This window comes from Orcinus orca, chromosome 10 (genome assembly GCF_937001465.1).
Source record: "Orcinus orca chromosome 10, mOrcOrc1.1, whole genome shotgun sequence".
NCBI lineage: Eukaryota > Metazoa > Chordata > Mammalia > Artiodactyla > Delphinidae > Orcinus > Orcinus orca.
The window spans coordinates 51303526-51318828 of NC_064568.1; the positions used below are offsets into that span (position 1 = coordinate 51303526).

General features: G+C 46.3%; 2 protein-coding genes across 9 annotated transcripts in view; one reads left to right on the forward strand and one right to left on the reverse strand.

Moving 5' to 3' along the window:
* The window catches only part of UBP1 (upstream binding protein 1), a 70471-nt gene extending 67315 nt beyond the window's left edge, over positions 1 to 3156 (forward strand). For all 6 annotated transcript variants that reach the window (XM_033405485.2, XM_033405486.2, XM_033405487.2 and 3 more), the window contains one exon: positions 1362 to 3156. In XM_033405485.2, the coding sequence (XP_033261376.1) occupies positions 1362 to 1399 (38 nt within the window). In that variant the 3' untranslated portion in view covers positions 1400 to 3156. The remainder of the gene's footprint in view (positions 1 to 1361) is intronic.
* FBXL2 (F-box and leucine rich repeat protein 2) overlaps positions 1 to 15303 on the reverse strand; it is an 87118-nt gene that overhangs the window by 3545 nt on the left and 68270 nt on the right. For 2 of the 3 annotated variants that reach the window (XM_004279700.3, XM_033405492.2), the window contains 5 exons: positions 12650 to 12710; positions 11902 to 11946; positions 11368 to 11424; positions 6014 to 6226; positions 1360 to 5368 (listed from right to left, as the gene is read on the reverse strand). In XM_004279700.3, the coding sequence (XP_004279748.1) occupies positions 5261 to 5368; positions 6014 to 6226; positions 11368 to 11424; positions 11902 to 11946; positions 12650 to 12710 (484 nt within the window). In that variant the 3' untranslated portion in view covers positions 1360 to 5260. Of the gene's footprint in view, positions 1 to 1359; positions 5369 to 6013; positions 6227 to 11367; positions 11425 to 11901; positions 11947 to 12649; positions 12711 to 15303 lie in introns of those variants that run through there. The other variant, XR_004476765.2, reaches the window with a different exon arrangement.

Consider the following 15303-nt stretch of genomic DNA (forward strand, 5'->3'; position numbering starts at 1 on the left):
ATTTGAAATGCATTGCAAAGTCAGTGATGTTGTTTAAACAGACGAGTAACGTGAATAGATTTTTCTTTTCTTCCACTCGCAACTCTGTGGAGACAGATAAGAAGGTGGGAAAACTGGAGGCAGGAGATGTCATCTAGATGAGAGGTGACGGGATCTTGGACGCTGATAGACAGGGCCCTGCTGGGCTCCACATTGGAGGGAGGAGTGGTTGTGACTCTCACAGGAGCAGCTGGGCAGGCGGTGGTCGGTGGTCCCGGTGGAGAGGTAGGCGGGCTTGGGGGAAGCGGCCAAGGCTTCTGTTTTAGGACGTGGAAATCATAGCCGGCTGGGGCTGGCAAGAGAGGCCTGGGCTTGAGGTGTAAACCTGGAAGCCTTCAGTGTGTCCGCCGTGACTCAAAGCAGTAGAAATTCTTGAGGTTATGGAGGGAGAGAATGTGAAGAGCGGGCCCAGACGGGGTTCAGTAGAGTTCCAGTTACAGGGCTGGATAAAGGAGGGGTTTTTTAAATGTAAAGTTACTATGAGAAGAGACCTTTGAAAGTCTGATGAGTTAAGATCTAAAGCTGCACCTCAAAGAGCATGATGTCACGTGTCACCCTTTCCTGGGAAGAGAGCAGCCCACCTAGAAGGCAGGGGCTGAAGTTAGGACTTCACCCTGTGCCAGACGTGTCTCCTAAGCCACCAAGTTAACCTGCGGTGCAGGGCTGTTTGGTCTGTGAACTGGCCCACTTTATCTTTTCTCATCAGACATGCTTAGTTTAGCACCCTTCTGGCTCAATTTTTCGTTCTCAAAACAATGCAGTTTTACTCACACTGTCTATAAAAGAGGCAGCTCGTACAGTGAACGTGTGGCTGCGTCCTGTGAAGGCGGTGGGGTTTCTGGTGTCAGGCATCACAGGACGTCCCCGGCTTGCTCAGTGTACTGTTTTCAGACATTGGTCCTTATGGAAAAATTCATTTGTTCCTTGATGACCGCCTGTACTGCTGCTTCTCGCCATCTCCCGAGAAACACTAGGCCATCGCGCAAAAGTAGTGATGTGTTTTTTTAAAATGTTTCAGATCTACTTTTGAGGAGTTCAAAAATTATTTCCAGAAAAGGTGGATGTAAGCACCCAGTTCATTGGATAGTCTGTGCCCTGTGCCTTGCCCTCAGGTCGGGGGTGGGGCGGGCCAAGGGAATGTGCATGTGATGCTGCCGTAGGCAAGAGGGACTGGAGCAAGTTAGCTTGTTTTCCTCTAGAATATTTAAAGGTACCCTCTGAACTGGGGCGGGGGGTTGTAGAGTTCTAGGAGTGTTCAACGTAGTCTTGATTCTCCAGCCTGGTAAAAAATTGAGCCTAACGTCCCTTTCTTTTTTCCACAGCTGAAAACGGCGGTGGCGTCCACATAATTTTGAAGTGACGTCTTGACGTAGTCTGAACTCTATTCAGCACCAGTTAAAGTTACGCTTAAAAGTGTGTGAAGACTGAATCCAAGAAGTCTTGGGATTGGATTTTACCGTATGAAATGTTTCATATTGAAAACACAGGATGACCCTTCTCACAAGCTGGATGAGAGGCACGTCTCCTTCGCTTCACTGCCTCGGCCTTGGCCCGGGACAGTGAGCACGTCGGGCCCCGGTGCAGGTAGGCCGCCTGCTTCTCTGCCAGAGGCCAGTAGACACAGTCCCTAGAAGCAGCCTTCGCTGTCTTTTTACACTGTATGCGGTTTGGAAATGAATGTAAAGACGTACTGTGGGCATTTACCTTTCTGGGCCAGTTCAGCTTCTGCTGCCGGGACCTTATGCTGACCTGGGTCGGGGTGGGGGGGCACTGGCTGCTGCGGGGCCAGTGCCAAATCCACGTGTGGAGAGTGGGAGGCCGGCGCTGATACGGGCCGATCACTGGTCAGGGGAGAGGCTTGGCGCCTTCTTGGAAAAAATCATGTCTAAGGGTGCGCATCTGCCATGATCATGCCAGATCGGAGAAGCCCCAAGCCAGGAAGAGGGGCGTGAAGCAAACTGCATTATCAAGAGTACCTTGGTGAGAGGATCAGTGTAAATCCTAATAGGTACAAAGACTTTTGTGTTTTTGCTTTGTCACAGATTTATTGAAAAACTTTTTGCTTCTGCTTCCGTTTTTAGCATTTTGGTTTTCATTTTTGAAGCCCCAATGCCTTTTAAACTCATGTGGTTGTCTTTCTCCTTTTCCTCCCTCTCTCTGTCTCTGACCACCCACCCCACCCTGCACCATACTGTTGTTGAACTTTTTTAAAGACCTGTCCCCAACATTGGAAATACACCTAAGCAGGAGAAAACAGTGTGATAGTTTCTGACTTGGTGTTAAGGGGTCTTCATTATCAAGAGTTGAAATTTATTTGTGGAACACTAGACATCACAAACACTATATTGTACCATCAAAATTCCTCACATTTCTCTAATATGGAGCTTTAGTACAATCACGGGTAACATTCTGGTGATTATTTAGGGACTTTTTTATACACCACATAATAGCTTCTTTTTCTATAAAAAGAGTGCCTCTTTCACAAAACCAATGCTTGTTGGCCAGTATACTTTCCAAAGGGAATCACTGTTTTTGCAATTTTTTCTACTATCAATCAATCAATCATTATTATCTCTTCCCTTCACCCGAAGCCTTCCCAAAATTCATCAGCAAGCATTTGAGGCCTGTGGTGTACTAGACACAATTTTCTTTTCAAACTTCGATTCCATTTTAATTATACCATCTCTGTCCGTTTACCCAGTGTCTTGGTTTTGAGTGTATTATTTGATCCTTATCTTTGTTCAGGCAGAAATAAGAATGGGTAATTTTGAGTTTAAAATCTCTCCCAGAAGACAAAACTACTTCAGTGGGTGAAAGCTTTGGCATTTTATGTTTTATTCATAAAGGGGGTTATTTGATATGAAAAAGTAATGTCTCTAAATATTCCATCTTTGGTTTGAAAATATCCATAACAACTTGTATAGACCCTAAAGCAGGAGAGCTTTCCTGTCCGTCATTTTCCCTTTGCTTTTGTATGACCACATGTTTTCTGTACCAGTCACTTGGGAAAGAAGTGAGCTTCTCTCTTAATTAATTGTTTAGAGTTTTGCTTGTCTATTTAGCATTCCTTTTTGAGTCTCAAGATTTATGGAACAATAAATGTCATTTTTAATGCTGTGTGCTATTTTGAATTCCTCATCAGGTTTTACAAGTGGGGTAAAAATAATTAAAGCTCATCAAACTTGAAATGACACCAAGCAGCACATTAGTCTGTCCCAGTGAAACAGGTTAAATTATGGCACCAGCAAATTTGCTACTTTGTTTTTTTAATAGTAGGATGTACACATTTCAGTATAATAAATGTTTTCCGATTGTTTTGCAAATGTGTGTCTCATTTAAAATCCAAGTTCCTGCCAGTGTGTCACCTCATGTCATAGAATCAAGGAGTTCACTGTGTATGTTCTGAGTACACACCAGTCCCAATGTTGTTATAAGAGCTGATGGGAGTGTGTGTTTTCAGTTTGTTTCCTCAAAGCTGATGCAAACTGAGGACAGCTTATCCAGTGACTGAGCCACACTTAAAGGGGAAGCAAACCTGATTTTTCTTAACAGAGGTTCTCCTGTTTTGTAGATGTGGTCCAACGTCATTCAGCCAGAGTCCAGCAGCTGTGAGAGGTTGTGTCCGGGCTCAAAAGAGATAATGTATAGAAGGCCCATGGTCATTTAAATTTTTAAAATAGAAACTATATTCATAGCTTCCTTGCAACAGCCATTTTTTCCCCCACACAGTGGTGTAAATGTATATTTAGATAACTGCTATGGTATACACACAATAAGGCAGCAGAATCATCAGGACTTTAATGCTTATTCTGATAATCCTGTTGATTGATTTATAGAGTTGTATATCCATCTATTTGCCTTCTCTCCCCAGAATGCAGCTGAGGCCTTGTATCCTAAATGCTTCTAAAACTCTCCACCTAATAGAACCGTAACCCAATTAGAAGTATTGCTCGTCATGGGGAAATTTCTCGTTTTTGCTGTTTCCCTCAGATTCTCGTGAGCTCTGGGCTCTTCAGTTTGGGGCGTGGTTACTAAGAAGGGTTGGCTACCATTAACACAGAGATGCAGTAAAGGTCACAAATGTGGACAGCACAGAGCAGAAACCAGATCATCTTATCAGATTTCAGGTAACATTAGGAACGCCTGAATTTGGAAGATGGATTTGCTCAGATTTGTCTGCCATGAGATAATAGCAATAAAACCCTCTGGCTTAAGCATTGCAGTGGTTTATTCATTTTTATATAAGTCTCAAAGGTGCCAACACTTTACTGATTTTAGTTTTAAGTGTGTAAAATTTTTGAATAGTCCTGGTGTAACTTGATTTCTAAGATTTTAAAATAAACTTGGAAAAAAATCACACCCATTCTACATGCATCCATTATTTTTAATTGATTATATTATAGATAACTTGAGCCTTAATTCTGTTTCTTTAAGGTCCCCCAAAGTTTGTGAGACATGACATGATCAGCTTTTCTATAACAACAACACATTATGTGCCACAGCCTACGCCAGAGCTTATGATTTCCAATCAGGCAACACAAACTGAGTTGCTTTTGTTTAGTTTTTGGTCCCCAAAAGGATATATGACAAGTTGACAGAAACAGAAAGGTGAAGACCTTGCTTCACCCTGTTTAGAGTCCTCATTCTTTGGTGTCTCATGGAAACCTATTAACTTGCCTTCCACGTAAGTCGCTACATAGAAAACTGTCAGGCATTATGAATTTGCAGTATAGTCACTTTGATAAAGTTGCTATTTAATCTTCAAAGTGGAAAAGTCCTGCTAATCAAAATGGAATCGTTGTGAATAAAAGTAGGCCACTGGCTGAAGTATCAGGTAGAAAATCAACAGCTTATTTTTCTGCTCAATTTGTGCTAACACTAATGGTCTGTTCGAGGAATGCTGACAAAGCCAAGGGCAGGAGTCCTGTACCGAGGGAGGCACCCACCTCTAGAGATCCAGGGCTCCTGCGTGGTCCTGGCTGCACTATGACCACTCTTGCCCTGTGGTAATTGACACAAGGCTTCGAATTGATTGCATCACAGCAGAATAAAGGTAAAAACTATCACGAGAGTTACTGCAGTCCCTGCAGAAGTCTTTTACCTGTAAATGCCTTTCCCAATGGAGAATCAACAGATTTGGATGATGGTGGACTACGTCAGAAAGACTCGGGTCCTCGGGAGGAAGGGACACCTCGTGAAGCCCTGGGCTGGGCAGCTGCTGTCAGAGGATGACACAGCACCTGCATAGCCTCTGTCCACTTCCTCCCACTGCTGTCGGCGGGGTGACAGGAGCAAAGTAGGCATGGACTTTGACATGAGGGAGCTGGGCCTGAAAGTAGAAAGGAAAAGTGTAGTCATAAGATAGTTTGGGGATTGCACGCATAATCCTAGAAAAGCCCACAGTTCTCCTATAGAATCTAGTTCACTCTACCATTAGGCAGATAGTCCCAATAGAATTTCTGGTGTGCGCTAACGCTGCTCCTGTCGACATGCACGTCTCCCCAAACAGCACCTTTTAAAGACAAAGGGGTGGTCGTTGTCCCTGTGTGCAAACCAAGTAGAGCTGTAACAGCTGTAGCACCTGGGGCTGCTTAGGGGTCTAAGTGCAAAGTTGCCTAAACTTAAAGCGTATTCAAGAACGACGGAGGTGAACTACATGCGGAAAGAACGCCACAGTTATTAAGACACTTTATACGTAGAAATTAGCAAAGATCAAGCCTACTGATAACGGCCTTAAGTCCCTTTCCTTCTAGTAAGTTTGCTAATCAACAGACCACATGGAACCTCCACCCAGACCCATTCTAGAAGTCGACTCTTTCCAGGGTGGGGTCTAATGAGGAAATTTAGAAGAAGTCTAAGAGGATAGTTTGCGTAACTATTGGCCCAGGACAGAATGTAGAAAATGGATGTTGATTCTTGGTGTATTTGTCATTTGCTGAGAAACTGCCAGGTGTGGCTGCTGCCCGACACTTACCCGCATCCGCTTGATGCCCGCGCGGGTGACCTGCTGGCAGTCGTACAGCTCGAGGCGCTCCAGGCCACGACAGTTCTCCAGGTGCTCCAGGGCCACGTCAGTGATGAGGAGGCAGTTGTCCAGTTCCAGCACCCGCAGCCTCTCGTGGCCGCAAGGGCTGTTGCTCAGGTGCAGGATCCCATCATCCGTGATGAGCTCACAGTGGGACAGGCTCTGGAATGAGGGGAAGCACAGATGTTTGCTGGACCTTCTCATTCCAAGGCTCACGGCCCAGAAAAAGCAGGGAAGCCGGCCCAGGCAGCGTCCCTGGGAACCACTGAGCAGCGGGAGGATGGAGCACAAAGCTGTGGGCCCATGGGCAGCGGCTTCTCTCACCTTCCCGCCAGGTAAAGATGGGAACCGACACTGCAGAGGGCGGTCTGCGCCGTGAGGATCCTGAACTCACCTCTTCCCGCAAACAGCGAATCTACAGCTACACAGGGAACAGCTTCCTCCAGAAAAAAACATAAAAACTGGCTGAACGACTCTCCACGTTGGGCAGATGAGAGAAGGCCCACTTGGAAGCGGAAGGAGAGGCTGGGCCAGTCTGTCATGAACCCCGGCCCCAAGCGCGGAGACCCCCGGGCAGGAGGGAACTCATAACCTGGAGCTTCTCACTGAGGAGCGAACGGTTTAGAACGGTTTAACCCCACATTAGGCACCTGAACGTCTAGCTGGAAAAACCAACCCGCTGACCTCCGAGAGACCCAGAGACCACAGCAATGTGAGGAGGAATTCAAAGGACTTTCACACCCGGGCCCTCCCCACCCCCAGGGCCCAGATGATGGAGGGGAGCCCAGCCCGGGTGTGGGAGGCTCGCCTGCTAGGTGACACATTGGGGGGCCTGCTGGGGTGCCCCCAGGGCCTAGGGATGGGCGGGGGCCATCTTTGCACATTCCCTCTGCCGAGCTCCAGCCACTGGATGACATTTTCTTTTTTAAATTCTGGGCTTCTTCCTTCCCGGTGAGCACTATTTCGCATCCTCTCCCGGCCCTGCCTCTGCCTTGCACCAGGGTGCCATCCTCATTCTCTGTCTCTATGTTTCTCTCAGGGGGAGAGTTTCACGTGTGTCTGGTGCCCCCGTTTTTGCAGCTGTTGCCAGGGGACACGTCCATCTCCTGGCCTGCGGGGTCCCACGGGACTGTAACCAATGGAGAGATTGTTACGTGGCTCCCACGTCCCGGGATCAGCAAGAGAAAACACCCAGGAGTCGTCTTTCTCGGAAGGAGGACTAGGAGCTTGTCCTCACAGCTACAGCCAGGGGCACAAGTTTCTAATTAAACACACATCCAAGGGCTGACTGTAATCCTTCCTAGAGACCCTGGAGGCTGATGCTGTCCTTGCTCTCCCCTCTGCCGTGCTCCAGAGCACCAGGATCTCCCAGAGGGAGCTTTTACATCTGCCTGGTGACCTGGTTTCTATTTCTGGTGCCCCAGTCTTTGTATAAGGTGCCCATGGGATGCTCCTTGCTCACCTGGCCCTGATGGCCAAAGAAGGCTTGTATTCCTGGGTCCCATGGGACTTTAACATGAAAGAGTTCTTGGCAGGCTACCACCCCCAGGGCACTTTACAGACAGCAGGCTGAAACACACCCCCAGCCTTTCTGGGAAAGAGGCCTATTTGCTTGTCCTGGAGCTTACAGGGCGGGCTTCAGGTCTGGTACACATCTAGAGGCCTACAGATGTGCTCTCAGCAAAGGTAGGTGCTGGTACATGCCATCTCTGCACTCTCCCTGGTCAGTATCCCCCCAGACAGGAGTTTACGCCCTTATCTGGGAAAAGAACCAAACAGAGGTCATGGAGCTGAAGAATACAACTGAACTGAAAAATAAAGTAGAAGGTTTCAAGAACAGACTAGATGAAGCAGATAAAAGGATCAGTGACTTGAAGACATGGCAGTGAAAATCACCCAATCAGAGCAGCAAAGAGAAAAAGAATGAAAAAAAGTAAAGAAGATACCCTAACAGACTTATGGGACAATATCAAGTGGACTAATGTTCTCATTATGAGGGTAACAGAAGAAGAGAGAGAAAGAGGCAGAAAAGCTAATGGAGAAAATAATGGCTGAAAACTTCTCTAGGCTGGGGGAGGAAACACATCCAGATTCAGGAAGCCCAGAGAATTCCAAATAAGATGAGACCCACGCCAAAACACATTACAATTAAAATGTCAAAAATTAAAGAATCTTAAGAGCAGCAAGAGAAAAACAACTTGTTATATACAAGGGAACTCCCCGTAAGACTATCAGCAGGCTTTTCAGTAGAAACTTTGCAGGCCAGAATGGAGGGGCACAATATATTCAGAGTGCTGACAGAAATGAAAAAAAATTCCAACCAAGAATACTAAACCCAACAAAGTTATTCAGAACTGAAGGAGAGATAGGAATTCCCTGGCGGTCCAGTGGTTAGGACTCAGCGCTTTCACTGCTGGGGCCCAGGTTCAGTCCCTGGTTGGGGAGCTAAGATACTGCAAGCCACACAGCGTGGCCACAAAAAAAGAACGGAAGGAGAGAGTTTTCCAGACAAGCTAAAGCTAAACTAGTTCATCATCACTAAACCTGCCTTACAAGAAATGTTAAAGGGACTTTGTTAAGCTGAAAAGGGCACTAATTAGTAACAAGAAAACATGAAGGTACAAATCTCACTGGTAAAGGCTGTGATAAATCAGGGTGAAAGATAAAACTCTGTGGCATCAAGAAAATAATATAGTCTTTATTGGCTGCAATTCTTTATTCTTTAATAGCTAAAATTCTTAGATAGCTTCTAGGACCAATGAGCTGCATTAATATTTTAAAAGTCAAAAAAACTGGCTCTGGTACAGAAGAGGAAACCAGCCCCCCAATTATCAATAGAACCTGCTGATGACATCCTACAAACTAAAAACTGAAGTAACGAAGAGGATCCTTAACCTCCTTTGAACAAACTTCATGAACTCCTCTGTGTTCTTTTGAATCTGGAGTTCCCCTTGTTTGCAACTGTATATTTGACTTATTTTCAAAGAAACATGATGAGTTTCCCTTTCAAAATGGCCTTCTAGATTTGGTTTTTGTAAGAGTACAAGGCCCTTCCTCCCTTGAGGATCACAGAGCAGTTCCTGGAAGGGGTGGGGTATGTGCACACTTGCCTCCTTCACATGTAAAGAAGAACCAGGGAACTGAAGTTTAGCAAATGAGGTGTGATAGTTACCTGGCTCGGGGCTAGTGGTCACTTCCCTCATTTCTTCCTGCTTGCAGATCTTTAGTAAAAGCTAAAAACCAGATTTCAAAATTCTGAATCTATGGAGCTTTGCCCCAATAGCACTGGCTCCTCTGAGCTCCCCAGGCTGGGGGAGGACTCCCTGGGGTGGACCCCTGGCTCCAGCATGGAGAGCACTGTCTGGCCCTCCCCCAGGGAGGTGGGGACCGGCTGCTCCTAAGCACGTGTCCCAGGCGCACCCGGGCTGCCCCGCACCAAGACTCTGCATCTGTGCTGTGAGACCTGCAGCAGCAGAAACGCACATCCAACAACCCTGAGCTTCCACTCACCCTTGGCTCTACCTGGGGGCTGACAGAGGCGCTGCTACCATGTCCGTAGCAGGGAGAGCCCCTGGAGTATCCGTTAACAAGGATCCAGACACACACTGCTGTGCAATTTCTGAGTGACGATAAAGTCTGTCTCTTCTGATGAATGATCTTTTCACTCTCCAGTGCCTAGAACAGTGCCCGGCGTGTAATGGTCCTCAAGAGGTGTTTGTGGAGTGAATTTGATGAATATAATCAGATTTAATCCACAGCATTTCCCTTTTCTGTGTGGGCTACCAGGCATCTCCAAAGCTAAGTTTAGATTTCAACTGCAACTGTTTCCCTGCTTTTCTGCTAATAATCCTCCAGGTATTTTTCTTTTTTATTTTCATTTGAGGCTCTTATCTTGGACTTCTGGGTTTTATTATAGTTTATCTTTTACTCTAAGTCTCCTTTCTGGAAGTAGCTTGTATGAATATCGGGGAAGATGGAGAAGATTTCAGTCACCAGAATCCCCGCTGGGGAGAACACCATTTGGAAGACATTTCCTGACCCGTCGCTGAGGTGGGCCTGCACTCCTGAGGAAGCAGGAGTTAGGGAGCTGGTGGAAGGCCTTGTCCCGTGCACACAAGAGACGACACTGCCCAAGGGGTGGGAGTCCAAGTCCAGGGTATCTCCGAGTCGGGGAGAGAGCCCTTGGGCAACAGGGAGGAGGGAGGTTAAAACAGGAAACAAAGCACGGGGCTCCTAACCTTCCCCACACCTCTGAGAAGCAGGCCATCTCAGGGACACGGGGACAAGGGGTGGAGAAAGCCCATCAGACAACTGGTTCTATCAATTATAAAACCAGATCAGAACTAATTTGGGAGTAAAGACATTAGAAAGACAAAATTATCTGCAGGTGTGTAGAGGGAAACAGTTTCAGCAGAGAATCTGGAAACAGGTAGGTTTCTGACTATCTCTGAAGTCTGACACCAAACTCAAAGTCCCAGAGCTGTCCAAAGCCCAGCACACTTGTGCCTGAGGGAGAAGCATCCAGAAGGAATGTGGAAATAAGGAAAACTGGTGGGGAGAGTAACTCAAGGCCAAATGGAGCTCTAATGATGTTATAAAATCCTAGCCCTTGCTGACAGAGCAAGTTCAAAGGGGATAGAGAGAGCTGGCTTAAAAATCTGTCGTGTATCTCAGGGCAGCGGAAAGACCAGACCCCACGGAAGCCACGAGATCTGGGTCCTTTGGGCAGTTGTGTAAATCTGGACAAGCTTCTTAACCGCGCTGAGCCTCAGCTTCCTCACTGATAAAATAGGGATGTCCATGGTGCCCACATCACAGGGCTGTGTTGGGATTCAGTGAGTCAGTGTATCTGGTGGGAGCAGGCAGCCAAATGGGGACTCCACCCCTGCTTCACATCCAGCAGCCGGATGGGAAACGTGCATGCGACGTCTGCATGGCTAAGAGTGTCAATGACACTCTTCATTGCTCATTCTAGATCTTTCAGTATATTCTAATTCCCCCCCCATAGATATTTGAGCAGATATGAAATGTAATATAAGGATGGCCTCATTTTAACCGTGCTAACTTTCACTATACCCGACATGATGAACATGAATTTGAGTAAGGACGCTGGTCCCTATATTAGGTTCACACCCTAAAATGAAAGCAGTGACATTTAGATACCCTGCCTCCCAAGTGAGCCCAACGCACAGACCTTTGAAACCAAGAATGATGACACCCTATGGAAAGGAAGGCTCTTGCTGTAGTATGGGGGTTCTTTCATCCCTAAGAGGTAAGTAACGTCACAAAAAGCTCAGACTCACCAGGGCTTGCAGTTTAGGACAGTGAATGGAGAGCTGGATGAGTGTGCTGTCGGTTATCTGGAGAGAAACACGTGGTGTCAGTGTGGCTTCTACACCAGAACTTAATACCTAATCCTGCTTCTCCTGAATACAAGAATCAAAAGGTGCAAAAGAGAATTAAAAACTCATCTCAAGCACACTTGGGCTGGGAGCCCGAGGGACAAAGGGACAAAGAGGGTCCCCCGAGATTCTTCTCTGTAGAGTCACCTCATCACTGGACATGCAAGCTTATTTCTCCCTTAAGTTTTGTGAAAATGAGTCCTTTTGTTTTTTTAATGTTTGGCAAAAGATGGTGCTATCCTGAACTTGGCTGTAACTCTGATGACTGAGAACAGCCCAAAGTTTATGCATCCCCCTCCCGTGGCCCTCACAGGTTCCCAAGCCCTTACACCTACGCTGGGGCAAGGAGGGTCCAGACAATGGCCAGTTGGCATCTCTGGTTACGCCTGTCAGTGGCTGAGGGGCGCCCTGCAGAGCTGTCAGGAGTCCACTCACCAAGATGCATTCTTCGAGATCCATCTTCTCCAGGTCATGACAATTCTGAAAAAGTCCATAAGAGTCCATAAGACACCCCATTCCGAAGGTGACCCAGTGAGCCAGCACTTTTGAGCAGGTGCCCTTTGAATCATATTCACTTTGGAAATGGGCATTAGGGCTGCATTTCCTTCTCTCATCCTGGAAAGGCAGTTGTCTGCACCTTCCCAGTGGCTCACAGGTATCAGCACAGAGATTTTAGCCATGGAATGGGCTCTGGGAGGTCGTGGGGGTGGGCGCTCAGCCACGGTGGGGATGGTGGAGGGCTGGGGTAGGAGGAAGAGTGTATCAGCATCCCCAGGAGGTCATGGGTTCTGGGCAGCAGGCCACAGGGCCCCCACAGTGGTTGGCACTGGCAGGGCAGTGTGGAGAGAGAGGGCAGAGGCAGAGCCCAGCCCAGCTGAGGGATGCTACTGAGAGGCTGAGTCGGGGTCTGTGTGAGGAAGGGCATCTCCCGGCAGGGAGGAGGCTCTTCTCATTGGGGTCCCACCTGACCAAGTGAGAGTGAGGTCCACGCCTGGTACAGGACCTGCCTAGCTTTCCAGCCTGCTGGGGAAAATTCAGAACACCCCCCACAAGGACTCTATTCTACTTGGTGCCTGTCATTTCTGAAGGTAGTTTTTTGCACACTCCCAAGACCACTCCAATTCACTTTGACTGAGGGAGGTGAATTAGAGCTTGGTTTGATTTTGTAAAACCTCTGTCTTACCCGAGCTAAAAGTGTAAAGCCTGCATCAGTCAAATGGGAACATCGGGCAGCCTCCAAGATCCTGGGATAAGGAGTGCACAGAAGACAAAGTGGCAACTGGTTAACAACAGAAAAGCGTTCTTTACAATGCTCTGGAGTTTATTCCACTCTGTGACACAAAAAGGAGGCTCAGGAGGAATGTGACCTGCCCAAAGTCCCATCCCAAACTTGGTCAGTAAATCCAGGAATCTTCCCACAATACCAGCACATGGTTGCTGTTTTTAGATATTATTCTAATATGTGTTGACTTCTAAACAATTAAAATGTACTTTCACTCAACAAAATCATCTTGATATACTGCATTTATTGAAATTCCCAGTCACCCTAAAGGAAATTTTAAAAATTCACAGCCAATGAAAACATCCATGCTTAACAGGGATGGATGCTTAAATAATATTTTTAAGTTAAATTACTCCCTTATAGCAATAATTTTGACCTCCTTTCTGACCAGTTTTGACCACCTATATTCCTACCATGCAGAAACATCAAAATTCTCTAGAATCTTCCCTAATTCAACAGTAAGAAAAAAGGGGAAAAGGCAAAATAAGACAATCCTCAGAAGGTATATAACCAAAAAAAAAAAAGGGGGGGGCGGGGGGTACTTCTTTGGCAGTCCAGTGGTTAGGACTCCACGCTTCCACTGCAGGGGTCGTGGGTTCGATCCTCAGCCAGGGAACTAAGATCCTGCATGCCATATGGTGCAGCCAAAGGAAAAAAAAAAAAGATATCTAACTGGTGTATGAAAAATGGATCAGTTTCACCGATAAGTAAAGAATAACAAAACAAGTATCTTTTTTCTGCCTCTTTTGTAGGGGTTAAGGTTGCTGGTTCTAAAATCAAACTCTACAAGTTCAAATTCTAGTTTTACTTCTTACTTATCATGTGACCCAAGATAAATTATGTGCTTTGCTTTTTTTTTTTTGCGGTACACGTGCCTCTCACTGTTGTGGCCTCCCCCGTTGCGGAGCACAGGCTCCGGACCCGCAGGCTCAGCAGCCATGGCTCACGGGCCCAGCCGCTCCGTGGCATGTGGGATCTTCCCGGACCGGGGCACGAACCCGTGTCCCCTGCATCGGCAGGCGGACTCTCAACCACTGCACCACCAGGGAAGCCCCATGTGCTTTTCACTGAGTCTCAGTTTCTCCTCTGCAAAACAAGTGAGAATACAGTACCTACACCTCCTAGCAATGCAGTGAGGACTAAGTGAGACAATGCTTGTGAAAGTGCTAACAAAGAGCCTGGAACATATATGAGTTCAACTGATGTTAAGCATGATTAGTATTTTGGTGCCATTATTAAAGTTTTAATATTCACAATATTACATGGAGAATCAGAAAATAAATCATTATTTGTTAAAACTTTTCTTCTTGCTAGGGAAAAATGATAAATAAGGTGGCTGTGATTTTTCCTCCTTCTGTGCATTTAGCAGCTGGTTTAGAGGAGAACCTGGTGCCATTTGGACATGAGGCTATCTGTCTGCTCACATGTCAAAGTAATATCAGGGCAACGAATAGCCAAAACAATCTTGAGAACGAAAAACGGAGCTGGAGGAATCAGGCTCCCTGACTTCAGACTATACTACAAAGCTATAGTAATCAAGATAGTATGGTACTGGCACAATAACAGAAATATAGATCAATGGAACAGGATAGAAAGCCCAGAGATAAACCCACACACATATGGTCACCTTATTTTTATATAAAGGAGGCAAGAATATACAATGGAGAAAAGATAGCCTCTTCAATAAGTGGTGCTGGGAAAACTGGACAGCTACATGTAAAAGAATGAAATTAGAACACTCCCTAACACCATACACAAAAATAAACTCAAAATGGATTAGAGACCTAAATGTAAGGCCAGACACTATAAAGCTCTTAGAGGAAAACATAGGCAGAACACTCTATGACATAAATCACAGCAAGATCCTTTTTGACCCACCTCCTAGAGAAATGGAAATAAAAACAAAAACAAATGGGGGATTCCCTGGTGGCACAGTGGTTAAGAATCTGCCTGCCAATGCAGGGGACGGGTTCGAGCCCTGGTCCGGGGAGATCCCACATGCCATGGAGCAACTAAGCCTGTGCACCACAACTACTGAGCCTGTGCTCTAGAGCCCGCGAGCCACAACTACTGAAGCCCGTGCACCTAGAGCCTGTGCTCCGCAACAAGAGAAGCCACTGCAATGAGAAGCCCGCGCACTGCAACGAAGAGTAGCCCCTGCTCGCCGCAACTAGAGGAAGCCCGCATGCAGCAACAAAGACCCAATGCAGCCAAAAATTAAAAAAACAAAACAAAACGAAAAATAGAACTACCATACAACCCAGCAATCCCACTACTGGGCATATACCCTGAGAAAACCATAATTCAAAAAGAGTCATGTACCACCATGTTCATTGCAGCTCTATTTACAATAGCCAAGACATGGAAGCAACCTAAGTGTCCATCAACAGATGAATGGATAAAGAAGATGTGGCACATATATACAATGGAATATTACTCAGCCATAAAAAGAAACAAAACTGAGTTATTTGTAGTGAGGTGGACAGACTTAGAGACTGTCATACAGAGTGAAGTAAGTCAGAAAGAAAAACAAATATCGTATGCTAACACATATA